The 16142-nt window shown below is 53.3% G+C and overlaps 1 protein-coding gene across 1 annotated transcript in view; it reads right to left on the bottom strand.

The window, feature by feature from the left end:
• The window catches only part of SPTBN4 (spectrin beta, non-erythrocytic 4), a 76219-nt gene that overhangs the window by 42924 nt on the left and 17153 nt on the right, over positions 1-16142 (bottom strand). The window contains 11 exon segments of the mRNA XM_058280271.1: positions 2278-2428; positions 3117-3419; positions 4061-4219; positions 4490-4607; positions 4682-4869; positions 4961-5073; positions 6687-6802; positions 8179-8259; positions 9111-9202; positions 10863-11036; positions 12106-12257. Of these exon segments, the coding sequence (XP_058136254.1) occupies positions 2278-2428; positions 3117-3419; positions 4061-4219; positions 4490-4607; positions 4682-4869; positions 4961-5073; positions 6687-6802; positions 8179-8259; positions 9111-9202; positions 10863-11036; positions 12106-12257 (1647 nt within the window).

Here is a 16142-nt window from a genome sequence, read left to right as displayed (position 1 = left end):
GAAGCCCAGAATCTGTAAATCGTGTTTCCATCTGAACTGGCCAATGAAACTGCTCCGCTCTTAGTCACTCTCCTGGGTTCTCCCTCTCATCCTCTGTCGCCTTATCTATCAACTCCAGTGATGACCTGGACTTGCTTTTTTCTTCAAATATTCCTTCTTCCTCCTAGTCCAGTTTGCAGCTAGAGAATTGTGAAATTAACTTAATGGGCCACAACCAGCATTTTCTTTAATGGAATAGAATAGAAAATTTCACAATGCAACACACGAGGTAAGGGGACGTATTCTAGAAAACCTTGGCATTTGTGTGTGTGCATGAACTCTGGTTCATGATGTAAATATATTTCTTACTAGGTCAAAAATTCTGAGACACACTGCCCTAGATGGAATGCGGGATTTCTGTAATTTTAGATATTCACTGACGTTGACCCAAATACCATGGCATCCAGCTGAATGATAGTTACAACAATGGTGTCCATGATTCCAGCCCTTACTGTGACTTGATGGCAGTTAATCCTTGCAACCATCCTATGAGACCAGTGTCCTTTAATTAGCCCCATTTTACAGATGAAGAAACTGAGGCTCAGGGAGGGGAAACCACTTGCCCAGACTCAGCTAAGAAGTGGTGATCAGAGGGCCACCCACTGGCCTGCTCATCATGTAGCACTGCCTCCTGTCACCATGACAACATACGCTCCGTACTAGCCCCTTCTTTGCATCCACAGTACTGCTGGTTGTCACCAGGCAGAGAGACTGCACAAAGAGAAGACAGAAGGGAACCTCCTGGGACAAACATCCCTGAGTTGAGGGAGAGGGTGCTGAGAACGGCCCCCTGGGGCTGTGGCGTGGCTGAAAGGGGGCTGAGCCCGACTGTGATGTCCACACCGGGGCTTGGAAGGAGACCTCCTCAGCATTTGCTCTGAGGACGTGGCCTGCCTCCTGAGGCTCCTGGGAGCCTGTTCTGAAAACACCTCGCCTCTGGATGAAGGAGGCAGGCATCTAAATGGAGTGAGGCAGGCCAGGCTCAGAGCCCACTTATCAGCTCTGCAGCCCTGGGCCTCAGTTTCCTTCTCAGTGAGAAAAAAAAAAGGCAGCCCTGACTGCTGTCAGCTGAACCGGCCTGAACATAAACAACTTCACAGAACGCCAACATCAGGCAAAGCCCTCGGTGACCATGATGGAGTAAGACAAAACCAAGACCACTCCAGAATCATGTCCCAGCACAGACAAAAACAAGGCCACCCACTGTGCAACCACAAAAATGACCTGGCTAAGGTGGGTGGCTGCTGCCAACTGCAGCATTAGCTCACTCTGTTCCTCCCACTGCTTAGATAAAACATGATTAAGCTGCCCAGTCATACAAGTACCCCGCTTCCTGAGAGCATCCAGTCCAGAGCCAAAGCCCACTCATCAAGTCATGCCTCTATCACCTAACAGAAACCCAAATCCTACAACAAAAGCCCCGTCTATCACACTCTTCCTGAGATCCCCCATTAATGGTTCCCCATTGTGTGATCTCCTTTGTTGCACAAAACCAATAAACCCAATTTCATCTGACTACAGGTAGGTTCCTGGTAGTTTGTGGCTGGAGGGCTCTGACAGCAGGAAAAAGGAACGCTGGGAGAGCCAGTCCTGGCTTTGCTGTTCAGCATTCACGGACCCTGCTTCCAACAGTGGCACCCCAATTGCCTTGGGAAAACCGCCCCTCTTTCTCAGTCCGTGTCCTTGGAGGAGGCTGAGCCCTCTCTTGGCCCTGGCAGGAGCAGATCACAGAACTGTAGCTGATTAGGTCAGTGCATACCTGGGGCCATAGGGACGGAGCCCACAGTGGGCCAACGAAAGCTTTCCTGCTGGGAGAAAGTGGCCTTGCTGCTGCTTGGTCTGCTAAGCTGCTGGGATGTAAATAGGAGGCTGAATGGTCCCCAAAGGGAGGGACTGCCCAAACAGTGACACCAACACGGAGACTGGAGACAGAGAGGGAGGGCGTCTAATCGCATCATTGAACCTTCCCTGGATGCTGCCATGCCCACTCCTTCTTCCTGGACTTTTGTGTTACATAAGCCCTTTTTCTCTTACCTAAGTACAAACTGAGTTTCTATCGCTTGCTGCTGAACATGCCCTGACTATACATTACCTCACATGGCTGTTTTTTTAACTAAGTATTCGCTGAGTGTGATCCTAGTCTCTGCTTGGATACCTCCACAGACAGGGAGCTCACTCCCTCCATCTGTCCCTCAGGAGTCAGAAAGTCTCCGCCCCCACCCCCAACCCCAGACTCACCCTGCAGCTGGGAGAAGCGCAGGGCAGCGGCGTTGAGCGCCTCCACCCGCTCGCTCTGGGCTGCGATGTCCCCCTCCAGCAGTCCGTGTTTCTGCAGCAGGTCCTCTGCCTCCACCAGGTGCTGCCCACATTCCTGGGACAGCAGCTGGGCCTACGAGGGAGGCGGCACTGAGTGCACCTCTGGCACTGGTCACTTACCCCCCGCCCCCATGCCACCCTCTACCCCTCTGTGCCTGTGAGTCTGTCGCTCTTGATTCTGAACTCTCTGACCGTGTGGTCTCTGTCAACGTCTCTCTCTGTCTCTCTCTGAAGTTTTCCATCCGTCTCTGCATTTCTGGGCTCAGCTGTACCACGGATGCTTCCTCTCTGCCTCCAGCTCTTTCTTGTCTGCACCTCTGTCGCTCACTCTTTTTCTCTGTCTCCATCCTTCTACCTCTGGTAGGTCTCCCTCATTCTCAAGTGCATTCCATCTAACTCTGCATCTTTCTCTGTATCCCCATAGATTTCCAGTGCCCACCTCGTCTGCCTCTCTAGCTCCATTTCTCTCCTTGATTTCTCTTTCTCTTGCCAAACGTCACCATTTTCCTCTGGCTTAATCGCACCACCTCTGTCCCTGGCTCTCTCTTCTTATTTCTCTTTCTCCGTCAATCTCTCTCTCACTCTGCCTCTTCTTTCTGTGCCTCTGCCTCTCTCTGTATCTTTCTCTCTCTCTCTCTTCCTGCCCCTCTCACCCATTCCCTCGCTACCTCCATCTCTCTGACAACATCTCTTACAGCATCTGCATCCCTCCCCCCTCCACAGACACCGCCCCCCCTTGGCCGCTGGTCTGGCCCCCACACCTGCATCTCCTCCATCCAGTCCACCATGTACACCATCTCCTGGAAGACCTTCTGCAGGGCCAGGTTCTGCTCGAGTCGTGTCCGCCGTGCACCGACCAACCCGGTCAGCAGGGCCCACTGGCGCAGGACGCTGTCACGCTGGGCTGCCACCCGCCGGGCATCGTAGTAGCCTTCGGCCGCCAGTGCCTGGGCCAGCTCTGCCACGCCCTGCACCCGCTCCTCATAGGCTGCGATGTCTGCCTCGATTGCCTCGTGCTTCTTCATGGCTGCCTCCACTGCTGGCAGCTCATACCCAAAGTTGTCCTGGGGCAGTTCAGGCCACACACACTCACCTATGCTGCTTCAGCAATCCAGCTGTAACCTTGACCCTGTGTGACCCTGGGAACTCCCCCACCCTCCCCTGTCAACCTGGAGACCAGCCCCACCATCCCCAGTTACCTAGGAGACCAGTCCTATCCTCCCCTGTTATCCTGGAGACCGGTTCCATCCTCTCCTGTTACCCTGGAGACCAGCTCCATCCTTCCTTGTTGCCATGGAGACCAGCCCCAACCTTCCTGCTACAATATTTCTAACCCTAAATTTGTCACCCATCCTTTCATTGCCCTGGAGACTAGGGACCAGGCTTACTCTAGCCTGTTACTTAGGAGACCAATTCTATGCTCCTGAGTTACCATGGACACTAGACACAATCTCACTTGTTATTTAGGAATCTAGTTTAAACTCCCCTTATTTCTGAAGAGACTAATTATGCCCCCTCTAGTTGGCCTGGAGACCAGGTCCACTCCCCTCACACGCCCATCACCTAAGAGACCAATTCTTCCCTCCTTTTCTCATGTGTCACTCTCCTTGTTGCTTAGGAGATTAAGTCTCCCCTCCGTGGTCCCCAGGGCCATCAGCCGAACCGTGGCTCCCTTTCCCCCGGAGCCAAGCCCTACCCCTGGTACCTGGGAGACCAGGCGCTGGTTCTCGTTCAGCCAGCTCTCTCTCATAGCCACCTTGTGGTCAAACCTCTGGGCCAGCAGCTCCAGCTTCTCCTGACGGATCAGTTCAGCCCTCAGAGCAGCCTCACGCTCATGCTCTGCCTTCTCCAGCTGGCCCCATGCCTGGGGAGAGAGAAGGAGGCAGTCAGCTCCAACAACTCCCCACAGTTTAATGACCCTGGCTCCCTGAGCTGAGGCTACTCCTAGCCTTTATGGCACCTTTGTCCAAAATGGAAAAGAACGTGGCTGCCTCATAGCACTTTACTGCTGGAAAACTGTCAGAATGAATAGCCAGATCCATGATGTCTACCCTGTGAGTGGTTCTCTTAGCAGTGCGCAACCCACCTAACTCCACTGGGCAACCCTGCCTCTCCCCGACATCCCCAACCTCACCTTGTCGATATCCCAGATGCCACAGCCCTCCCGAGGCACGAAGAGGCGGCGGTTGCAGGCACGCAACTTGCTCTGGATGCTGAAGAGCAGCACCTCCAGGTTCCCTTTCTCCTGAAACCTGAAGGGGTGTGAGCACAGGAGCCCTGCCTCCCGACCTCCGGCCGCCACCCTTGCCCCTGAGCTGGGCCTCACTTGACGGGCTTCTCCAGGGTGCAATAGGCAGTGAAGGCCTGAAGCTGCTGCTGCACCCCACTCAACGAGTTGGCAAACTTCTGGTTACTGATGAGGCCCACGGTGCGCTGGATCCAGGCCAGCAGCTCGGCCGCCAGCTCCTCGTAGCGCTCCATGATCTTCCCCACCTCCAGCACCTGGTCCAGCACCTGGGCGCCAAAGGAAGGCGGGGTCAGCTCATCCCACAGGGGCCCTGGCCGGCCCCTGGGCTCCCACACGCCACTCCTTGGCTCCTCATACCTTCCCAATCCGCTTCCCCTCCACAGCCAGAGCCTTCATCTTGGAGAAGTAGTGGTAGAAAGAGACTACGTAAGTGATGATGGACTTCTCATCTGGAGCCTCCATGTTCACATCTGAGGGGGTGCAGAACGGTGGGAGGGTAACGGGGGCACTCTGACCAAGGCATTCTCTGACCTTGGGCAAAATAATTAACCTCTGCGTTCCTCGGGGTTTGTATCTGGCAAATGGGGATCTACTCGTGTGGTTAGTGTCTGATGCATATAAATGACCGTAAAGAACTGCTCTTTGATTTTTTCTTGAAAACCCCATCCTACCTCTCACCTCTAAGCTGTTGTGCACACAGTTCTCACTGTCTGGAATACACTCCCCTCTTCTGTTTGCTGAACCCCCCTGCTCATCCTTCAGGGTTCAACTTTAATTTCTTCAGACAGTAGCCTCCCTGCTCACTCACCCTGTTTGGATTCAGTCTCAGGTTATCGTCCCTCACAGCATCTTTTCATTTCCTTCCCAGAACTTATCACGATTTATAATGAAATATTCCCTTACGTGATTATGGTTGTTATCTAGAGTTTGAACTCTGTGAGGACAGGACAAGGACTTTGTTTTCCTTTTCTTCTTTTTTAACCACATTTTCTGCTGTGCCCAGACACAGTAGGAGCCCAAGTAATACTGATGAAGCGTGTGAATGGTGTGTGAGGCCCGAGGCTCAGGACGCAGGCTGGGAAGGCAACAGGTGCTTGACTCTGAGGTAACCACTTACTGTCTGTGTCCTCAGGAAATGGACCTCACTTCTCTGAGCCTCAGTTTCCCCTGGTTCCTGTAAAGATAGTCATGGTACCTGCCTTCTAGGAACACCAGAAGAAATAGCCTATTAGAAGGAATAGCCTGGCACAGAGGAGGCACTCAAGAAACTCGAATTGTCATTTTACTTTTATCTACTGAATGCACAACATTAATTTGCTGCTTACTTCTCACTATCTCATGAAACTGACATCCATTAGGCACCTACTGTGTGCCAGGCACTGAGCAGAGAATACAGCTAAGAGAGGCAAGGTACAGGAATGAGTAAGACCATGAATTTTGGGACCTGAAAATCCTGTTGATGCTGGACAAGGGACTTGACATCTCTGAGCCTCTATTTGTACCACTTTAAAACAGGGTTGATAAATTCTAGCCAACCAGGGCAGATGAAAGGAAACAATTTTGGTAAAGTTCCCAGTATGCGCTTGGCACAGACATATCCTTAGAAAAGGGAAGCAGCTGTTATTCCAGAGTGGGGGATTGATATTGGGGTGTCCATGAATTGAGGATGGAGATGAAGTCAAGGATGGGTTTGGGGATGAGTATAAAGTTGTAGATAGGGATGGTCTTTGGATTGGGGCTAGGAATGGGGTTGGAAATGGAACTGGAACAGGGATAGAAATGGAGCTGGAGTTGAAGATGTGCTGGGATGGGTTGGAGCTAAGGATGGTGTTAGTGCTTGCGTGGATGGCACTGAGGATAGTGTTGGGGTTGGGGTTGGAGTTGGGAAGAAAAGGAGTTGGAATTGGGAAGGGGAGGGGCTAGGGATAAGAAGGGGAGGGGTTTGGGATGGGGGAGAGTTGCGATCTGGGATAGCCTTAGGATTTGGGATGGTGTTAGGTCCAGTAGGAATTGAGCTTGAAATAGCATTGGGGCTGCGAGTCCCCCAAGAGGAAGTCTTGACTTGGGGCCCTGCAAGGCTCACCCTCGGGGTCCAGCAGCCGTGCCAGCCCCAGGTGCTGCTCAGCTGTGCGGAAGGCTCTCTGCAGGTTGTAGTTGGCATTGGACTTGGTCAGTTTGCTGAAGTCCACAAGATCAGGCCTGGACAGGGGCACAAAGCAGGCAGGCAGTGGGCAGGCTCCAGAGCAGGTGGGCAAGCAGACAAAAAGACACCTCTGTCTGAGCCCCCACCCCCCAAGGCCAGGGCCAGGGCCAGGGCTAGGCCACAAGCCCAGGCTAGGGGAATGCCGCGTGTGCTGGTGCATGTCTGTGCAGCATCCACCTGTGAATGCGTGTGCAAGCCTCTGAGCGTGTCTCCATGGTTTCTTGTGAGTGCGTGTGCATGTGCCTCTGTCTCTGGGCATGTGCAAGCTGACCTGGGTGCACAGATATGGGGGTGGGCCAGCCTGTGGGTGCTTTGAAGATATGAGCCCACTGTTGAGTGTGCCTCTGTGAAGCCCCCAGCAATGGAAGCGTGTGTGTATCTCACCTGGGCAGACTGTGATGTGTGCCGCGTTAGGGCACATGTACATCTGGCTCTGTGATGAACATGCGTGCACTTGGGTGTGTTACACACAACACAACAGAACAGTTAGAAAGGTGGGGTCTACAGCCAGCCTGCCTGGGCTCGACCCCCAGCTCGGTCACTTCCTGGTTCATTACTCTGGGTGAACTACTTCCTCTCTCTATGCCTCAGTTTCCTCATCTGTAAAATGGGGATAATAATAGCATCTGCCTGATAAGGTCATTTTGAGGATTAAATGACCTGCTGGAAATCACTTAGAGTAATGCCTGGCAAATAGAGAGCACACAGCAAATTAATCTACTGTTATCTACTGCTAGCATGACCCCAGATACATGTGGGAAGGCAGCACCAGGCCTCCCTGTTTGTGTATGAGTGTGTGTATGTGTGAAGGGCAGCGGTTGTGAGTGAAAACGGGTCCACAGCAGAAAAAATGCTGGGTTCCGGCTTCTGCGCCACCAGAGCAAGTCCCTCGCAGCCTCTGGCAGTCTCCCTGCCTGGAGACGGTTTCCTCAGTTTGCCACGATCATGACACTGGTGTCACCTGTCTGGGGCCACCTGCCAGCCCGCTCAGCCCAGCCCCGAGGTACGGATAGGCAACTGTGTAGGTAGCCGGGCTGAAGGCACCGTGTGGCAGGGTTTTCTGACACACCAGAGAGGACAGTCCATGGGGAGTGAGCTTCCCGCACCGGGAAAGGATGGGGAGGGGCAGCTGCAGGCTGTGCACGTGCAGCTGCGTGAGGGCACAGGTGAGGTGCACGGGGAATGTGGCCTGGACCAGGCTCTGGGCGGGTGTATGTGCCTGGCTGTCTGTGCACAGGTGTGCAATTGCGAGGGGAGTGTGTATGAAGAGAAATGTGTGTGTGTGTGTGTGTACACACACGGACAGGTGTGCATGGGCGGAGCCGTGGGGGAGGTGCAGGCCAGGGCAGGGCTGCCCCGCGCCAGGCGGTACCTGTGCCGGTGGATGAGGGCATTGAAGGCCAAGCCGTCCCGCCAGCTGGTCGTGAAATTCTGGATGTTGACCTCGGGGTAACTGTGAGCAGCAGCGTGCAGGCGGGGAGAGAGGCAGAGGGGAGAGTCAGGAAGGGAAAGGGAGCACGCGGGGAGGGAAGAGGGGCAGGAAGGAGGGGCAGAGATGGGGAGAGCCAGGGAAATAGGGACAAGAGGGGAGAGAAGAGAGGGCGAGAGAGGGAGGGAGGGAACAAGCAAGGGAGAGACAGAAACAGCCGGGGAGATATAAAGAGATGAGCAGAGACCAGGAACACAGAGCGGGGAGAGGGGACGGGAGGGGAGGGTGGGAGAGAGACCGAGAGCGGAGCAAGGAGATTCAGGCATAGAGATAAGGACAGACACACCGGAGAAACAAATGGCATTGCAAGACAGACAGACGTCCCTGAAGGAGGAGTGGTCCCACCCCTGCCTGCCCCTGCCCTCCTTCCTCGGGGGGGGGGGGGGGACCACCCTCCTTCCAGGGCAGAGAGCGGGAGGTGCGAGGGGACGCAGCACCAGAGCCCGCCCCCCTTCCAGCACACTGAAGGCGCCCCTGCCCACGCAGCCTGAGCCCACTTCCAGGACGGGCGGCCCCGCCCGGGAGTGTGTCCTCCTGGGCTGAGGGGTGACTGATGGTGGCCGGTGGGGGTGACCAGGCCTGGGGGGCCCACTCAGGAGGCCCCTGGGGGTACAGGAGGAGAGGAGGGGAGAGAAGGGAGCAGCCCGAGAATTCTAAGGTGGACCCTGGCCTGCCAGGCTGTGACGACTCCTTTGCCAAGCAGAGAAGTGGACGTATTTCATGGGCCAGTTGGCTGGCTCGGGTGCCCCTCTGACACGGAGGGCGTGGCCTGTCCCTCGCACTCTTGTCCCAGAACCCAGAGGTTTGGGGCTTACCCAGCGGTTTTCATCTGGCACCACAGGAGCAGCGCGTCCTTGGCCGAGCGAGTCTCTCTGTTGTCCTCCGTCTCTATTTTGATGACTTGAATCTGGGAGGGCACAAGGGACGTGGCTGGGCCCGGGCACTTGAAGCTGCCAGGGAGGCCGGTGGGGATGGGGGAGGTGGAGGGACAGCTTCAGGGGGGGCTGGGGTTCAGGGGCGGGGATGGAGTCTGGGGGACGGCCCCAGCTGGGGATTTGGGTCTCAGCCTCCTCCGCGGCCTCCCTGCTCCCACGCCCATTCTGTTCCCCTCACGGCAGAGGGAGAGAGGCCCTGGGAACCCTCAAGGCAGATCACAGACCCCTCTGCTCAAAATGCTCCTGTGGCCCTCCGACGCCTGCCCGCATGTCTCTGACTTCCTCTTCATCTGCTCCCTCTGCTCCAGAGGCCTGCTGGCCTCGTCCCTAAGTCCACCAGCATGCTCCCACCTCAGGGCCTTTGCACTGGCTGTTGACCCTGCCTGCAACAATCTTCCTCCAGGGAGCCACAGGGCTCTACCCGCCTTCAGGTCCTTACTCAGATGTCATGGGCCCTTCTGATCAGCTGGTTTTAAATCTCTCAACAACCTCCCCCTCCCCCAATCTCATATCCCTCTTCCCTGCTCTCTCTCTTTTTTTTTTTCCTTTATTTAGGAGGTACCAGGGATTGAACCCGGGACCTCGCACATGTCACGCGCTGAGCTACACCCGCTCCCCACCTGCTCTGTATCTCAACATTTATCCCCATCTATATATTTCATGTATTCACCTGGTTTACTGTCTCCCCCACCAACATATAAATGCTCCAGGACATCAGGGGTATTTATCTGTTTTGTTCACTGCTAAAACCCTCAACAGGTGCTCAATAAAGGAATGGTCCAGAGTCTAAAACGGGTCCTAGAGCCTCAGGTGGAGGTTCGAGGCCTGAGTCCTGAACTCCAGAGTAGGGTCTTGCGTTTGGGTTCCAAGGCAGGGAGCCAGGCTTCTAGCACTGACCCCCGACTCTTTCCATACTTCCAATATGCCAAACCTATTCCCACCTCAGGACCTTTGCACCTGCTGTGTGCCCTCCCTGGAATGCTTTCTCCCTGCATCTTCATAAGGCATTCAGTTGTTAGCTTAAATGCCACCTCCTCAGAGGCCTTCTCTGACTACCATATCTAAAATTTCAATACCACCTTGATAGTTCAAACCTCCTTTACTGCTTTATCATAATCTATTCTTTTCTACATATCTTTCTTTTTCTTCTTCTCTGCCTATACCTGGTCCTTTTCCCATACTGGTCTTATCTGTGTATTTGTTCCTTGTCTTTCCCCCGCCCCAATAATGTAAGCACCACAAAGGCAGAAAACTTGTCAATTTGGTTTCTATACTAGAGCAAGATTGTTTGGGTTTGAATTCCAGAGCCAGCAACCAGCTGTGTGATTTGGGGGATGCTACTTCACATCTCTGGGCCTCAGATTCCTCATCTGCAAAAATGGGATAATAACTACTTTATGGAGGTGCTGGGCAGATTAAATGTTACGTACTTAGAATAGTGCCTGCACCAGAGTAAACAAGAGCTCAACCATCAGGGTGATGGTAGTGATAATTGGTGTTGTTTTTATTCCATTCCTGCCCAGCACCTGGAACGGGTTCCTGGAGGCATCCCCTGCTCAACGACCGTTTTTGGAATGAATGAAGGAGTAGGCGAGCGGGTGGGGAACCCCTCCCAGGGGCCACTGGGATCACCTGGAAGCGCAGGATGATGGTCCAGACCAGCCCCAGCGTCAGCCGGTGGTTGCCGTCCACGATGTCGTGCGAGCCCACGTTCTCCAGGTGCACGCGCTGCTCCTTCAGGAACTGCAGCGCCTTGTCCACGTTCTCCAGCGAGTGGATCCGCATGCGGCCGCGCGTGGGCCTCGGCTGCGGCGGCAGGGGCGCGGGGCGATCCCGGGCTCCAGCAAGGGCACGGCGCCCCCCCTGGGGCCCACCCCTTCCAGACAAGCCCCCACCCCTTGGGAGCATCAACCCCCCCGACCCTGCCGATTGCAGGCAAGCCGAGGACACCCAAGGCGTGGGACCCTCCGTTCTCCCGGTTTCTTGGAGTCCGAAGAAGTCACACCCTTCCCACAGCCACCCCCTGTCTGAGCCAAGTCACAGGCCCGACCCGTTCTAAGGACACTCCTTGGGTCTGTCCCATAACCAAAATTTCTCATCATGAATTGCTGCTGCTCTGACAGCTACGGCCCTGCAGTCTCAACCAAGACCCACACTGACTTCTTATAAAGAAGCCCCGCTCCTTCCAAGAGCTAGACCCTCCCAGGGTCCTCTCAGGGCTTGTGCAGGCTCTTGGCACTGCCCCTTCGCAGACCTAACGACCATGCCCCAGCTCTTGAATATTGTGCCAATTCCAGGGCTACACCCCTCACCCAGGAGCCCAGAGCCACGACCGCTCCAGCCACCGCCCGCCCTATCCCAGGACAGTCGGCTCCTTCCCAGGCTCTATCCCCTCCCACTGCGCTGGTTCCGGGGCCGTGGCCAGGCCCCTCACGGTCCCTCTCCAGGCCCCGACTCCTTTAGTGAAGCTCTGTGGCCCCACCAGAGTGTCACCCCAAGCCCCAAAAACACAATCCCTAAAAAAGTTACCCCTGCGCAACCAAAGTTCCATCAGCGCTTTCTTGCGCGCGCGACGCCAAGATCCCCGTGACCTAGGCCTCGCCTTGCCAGGAAGGCCGCCCCCCAGCCTAGGTCCCCCCGCCCTCCTCCACACCCGCTGCACCAGGGGCTCTCAACCAGGGCCTGGAACCTTCCAGCAAAGCCCCTCTCTTCTCCGAGAGCCCCGCCCCAGGCCCTACTGCCGCTTCGGGGCTCCACCCTGGGCCTGCCGAGCTCAACCCCGCCCACGAGCCTGGCTCCAGCTCTTCCAGCCAAGCCCGCCCCTAGCCCGAGCACCCCCAGGCGCGCCCCCTACCCCAGGCCCCCTCAGGCTCACCAGCTGCTCCCCCGACAGCACTTCCAGGAGCCGGGTCAGCACGAAGCCGTCCCGAAGGTCCGCGTAGAGGTCGGCGATGTGGCAGCCCACGCGCGCGAGGTGCGAGTTCACCCACTTGGTGAAGGTTTTCTTCTGCACGGCCTCCCGCTCATCTGGGGGTGCGGGGGTGGGGGGTGGGGGGTGGGGCGTGGGCCTTGCTGAGGAACTTCAGACCCCCACAGAGGTGCCCAGCACCCTTCCGGCTTCCCTCCAGCCCACCACCACCCCAGCCTAAGCCGCTCCCTGCAGCTGATTGCTGAGGCTTTGCACAGGCCGTTCCCCCTGCTGGACACACCTTCCCCCACACCCACCTGGTAACAGCTTTTCCCTGAGATGTCACTTCCCACAAAAGCCCTCCCCATTTCACTGCCAGCTCTAGTCCTTCATGAGTGATTTACTGAGCACCTATTGTGTGCCCGCCCTTGTTCCAGGCTCTATGAATGCAGATAAGGCCCTCGCCTCACAGAGCTCAGATGAGTGGGGACACAATACACACGTGGGCACTGGGGAGCCATGGAAGGTTTAAGGAAGGGAAGGGACAGGGTGTGAGTCGTTTTTCAGGAATATCTTTTCTGGCTGCTATGTGGACAGCAGATCAAAACGGCCAGTGAGAGCCCAGGGAGGAGACAGGAGACCAGGGGACGGAGAATAAGACTGGACCAGGGCAGAAGCTGTGGGGAGGGGAGAAGGGAGCTAATCAGACAGTTAGAGATGAAAAAAGGCTTAGTAACTGACTCGCTGCAGGGATGGAGAAGGGGAAGGACTAGGCTAGACCCCGCCCTCCCTGAGGGCAGGAACCCTGCCTCCCCCGAGCAGAAGCCTCCTAGGTGGGTATAGGGCCACCAGCTAGACCCTGCACCCCCCACTCCCTGGGGAGAGGAGCAGGACCCAGGCTCAGTTCCCACCAACGGCAGTGGGGAGGCGTCACCTGAGCAACTTCTGCCTCGTGTGCTTGACAGAAAACGAGGACCTCTGCTCCTCTCTGCACTTTTTTTTTTAATAGTTTCATTGAGATTTAATTCATGCACCATAAAATGCACTTTTTAAAGTGTACACTTCCACGGCTTGACAGTGTATTCACAAGTTGTACAACAATCACCACTATCTGATTTCAGAACATTATCATCACCCCAAAAAGCAACCCGGTAGTCAACAGCGGTCACTCCCCCTTCCCAACGCTCCCTGTCCTCTACCACTACCACCAGCCCCTGACAAACTCCAGTCCATTTTCTGTCTCCATGGGTTTGTCTATTCTGGAATTTCAGAGAAATGAAATCAGACAGTATTTGTCTCTCCATATCTGGCTTATTTCACTAAGCATGTTTCCAAGTTCCTCTATGTTGTATCATGTGTCAGTACTTCATTCCTTTTTATGGCCAAATAATAGTCCATTGTATGGCATAAACATAATCCATTATGTTTATTCATCAATCATTTGATAGACATTTGGTTGTTTCCACTTTTTGACTATTATGAATAATGCTGCTATGAACAGTTGCAGGCAAGGTTTTGTGAAGATGTATGTTTTCAGTTCTCCTGGGTATTGATCTAGGAATGGGCTTGCTGAATCATATAATAACTCTGTTTTAACTTTTTGAGGAACTGCCAGACTTTTTCCACAGCAGCTTCACCGTTGTACATTCCCACCAGCAGTGTTTGAGGTTTCTGATTTCTCCACATCCCCACCAACGTTTTCCTATCTGTCGTTTTGATTACAGCTATTCTAATGGGAATGAAGTAGTAGCTCGTTGTGGTTTTGATTTGCATTTCCCTAATGACTAATGGTGCTGAGCATCTCTTCATGTGTTTATTGGCCATTTATATAGCTTCTTTGGAGAAATGTCTCTTCCTATCCTTTGCTCACTTTTTAATTGGGTTGTCTTTTATGTTGAGTTGTGTCTGTGCTATCTTTGCAACTTCCTGGGAATCTACAGTTATCTAGAAATTTCTCCCATTCTGTGGCAGCTTGATATTATTTTCTGAATTATTCCAAAAAGAGATCTTATGTCTGTAAGCTGGCCTGTTCCTCTGGATGTGATAATCCTTTGATTGTATTAGATTCAGCTGAGATGTCTGATTGATTATGTTAAGGTTAGGGCTTTGATTCAACCTGGGAGTGCGACTCAGCCCCTTGGCGGGCTGATAAAACAGACTCTTGGAAAGCAGCTGTGGCTTAAGCAACTGAACTCACGTTTACCACATGGAGGACCTGGGTTCGATTCCTAAGACCTGGTAAAAAAAGAAAAAAGGCATCCCAGACCTGTGTGGAGAGGCGCAGGCCCCTACACAGTGAAGCAACACACCAAAAAGACAATGACGCAGCCAGATAGGAAAAAAACACAAAACTCCTACACGGAAGTAGATACCAGAGAAGTAGATACACAGAGAAGATACACAGAGGAAAAGAGACAGCTCCATAGACATGGCAGAGGTCCTGGGAAGAGAGAGCGAGCGATTCGCCTGACAGTCTACAGCTGACCTTGTGAAGAGGCCAGAGCAGCTGAGCCTGGAAAGACATGAGCCCCAGGAAGAGAGCCGAGCCCTGTGCCAGCCTACAGCTGAGCTAGGAAGAAGCTGGACCCGCCGAGCCTCAAGAGGGAAGAGGAAGGCCGAACCCCCACAGACCTCGTTCACCCTTGTGCTTCAACCAGGCCAACACAGTTGGGAAGGAAGTAACCTCGAATTGGACTCTTTAGGGCCTTGTGACTATAAGCTTTTACCCCAAATAAATACCCTTTATAAAAGCCAACAGATTTCTGGTACTTTGCATCAGCACCCCTTTGACTAATACACACTCCCACAAGCTGGAGCCACAGGACCACGGAGCGCGAGAAGGAAGGAACCAGGGATCGCTGACAACTGCTTGGTTCTGAGCCTCTCTGCCAACTAGACAGCTCATCTCAGGATATCCAGGAAGAGAAAAAGCTTCCCTCTTCTTTGAGTTACTGTATTGTTGGGTCTGTTTGTTACAGCAGCTTAACCCTACAGTTACATTAGAATTGTATTACTGAATAATTGAATAGTCACATTTTTTAAAGTCTCTTATTAGTTCAGGAACAAAGATTTGTATTGCTAGCCTGTTTCCCTTTTTTTTTAACCTTCAGAAATATCTTGATAATGTATTTTTTCATAAAATTTATGCCTTTTGTGACATTATTAAATACCACAGCATTTTTCTCTTGCAGTGGAAAATACAATTGTGAGGGCAACTGAATGGCCTGTATATTTTTTCACTTCATGTTGCATCTTGACTATTTACCTATAATTTGAAAGTGAATACACAGATACTAACGATAAATCCAAATGAAATATCTTGTTTGCTTAAATGTCTGTTTTGTGCTGATTGGACACGATGGGGACTTTGTGAACATGGGATTATCAATCACGCACAAGAAAAGGACGACAGAGCCGTTGACTTGGGTGTTTGGTTATTCTGCTTTCCAACGGCTGACCTCCTTTTGGCCAATGCTGAAGCCAAAGTGGAACTTCAGTGCATTCCCAGGGAGGTGCCAGAGCACTGTCCAGTGAGTGAGGACAAAGGGGTTCAGCCCTGCCCCTCCTGATGACTGGCTGTGGACTTCACAAGGTCGTCTCCCCTGTCTGGGCCTCCATTTTCCCGTGTGTAAAATGATGGTCTTGGACTAGATCAAGTTCGGGGTTCCCAGTGGGTTCTGAGGGACGCTGGGAGTCTGAGAAGTCATGCTTGGGGAAGAGGGATCCATGGGAATATGACTTATATTGTAATTTCATTTTTCCTTTCTTTTTTCTTTTTTTGGGGTACTTGGGAACCTCATATATTTTTTTAATTTCTTTTTTTTTCTTCTTTATTTTCTTTTAAATGTTACATTAAAAAAACACGAGGTCCCCATATTCCCCCCCACCCCACCCACACCACCCCTTGTAATTTCATTTTGATGATGCACAAAGAAAAGCAACAGAAACATATCCTGAACCATCTGGAGGGCAACATCGTAAAGGAATATGCTGTGAGCTTTCAA

This window comes from Dasypus novemcinctus, chromosome 18, assembly GCF_030445035.2.
Source record: "Dasypus novemcinctus isolate mDasNov1 chromosome 18, mDasNov1.1.hap2, whole genome shotgun sequence".
Lineage (NCBI taxonomy): Eukaryota > Metazoa > Chordata > Mammalia > Cingulata > Dasypodidae > Dasypus > Dasypus novemcinctus.
This window is presented reverse-complemented; position numbering and strand designations above follow the sequence as displayed.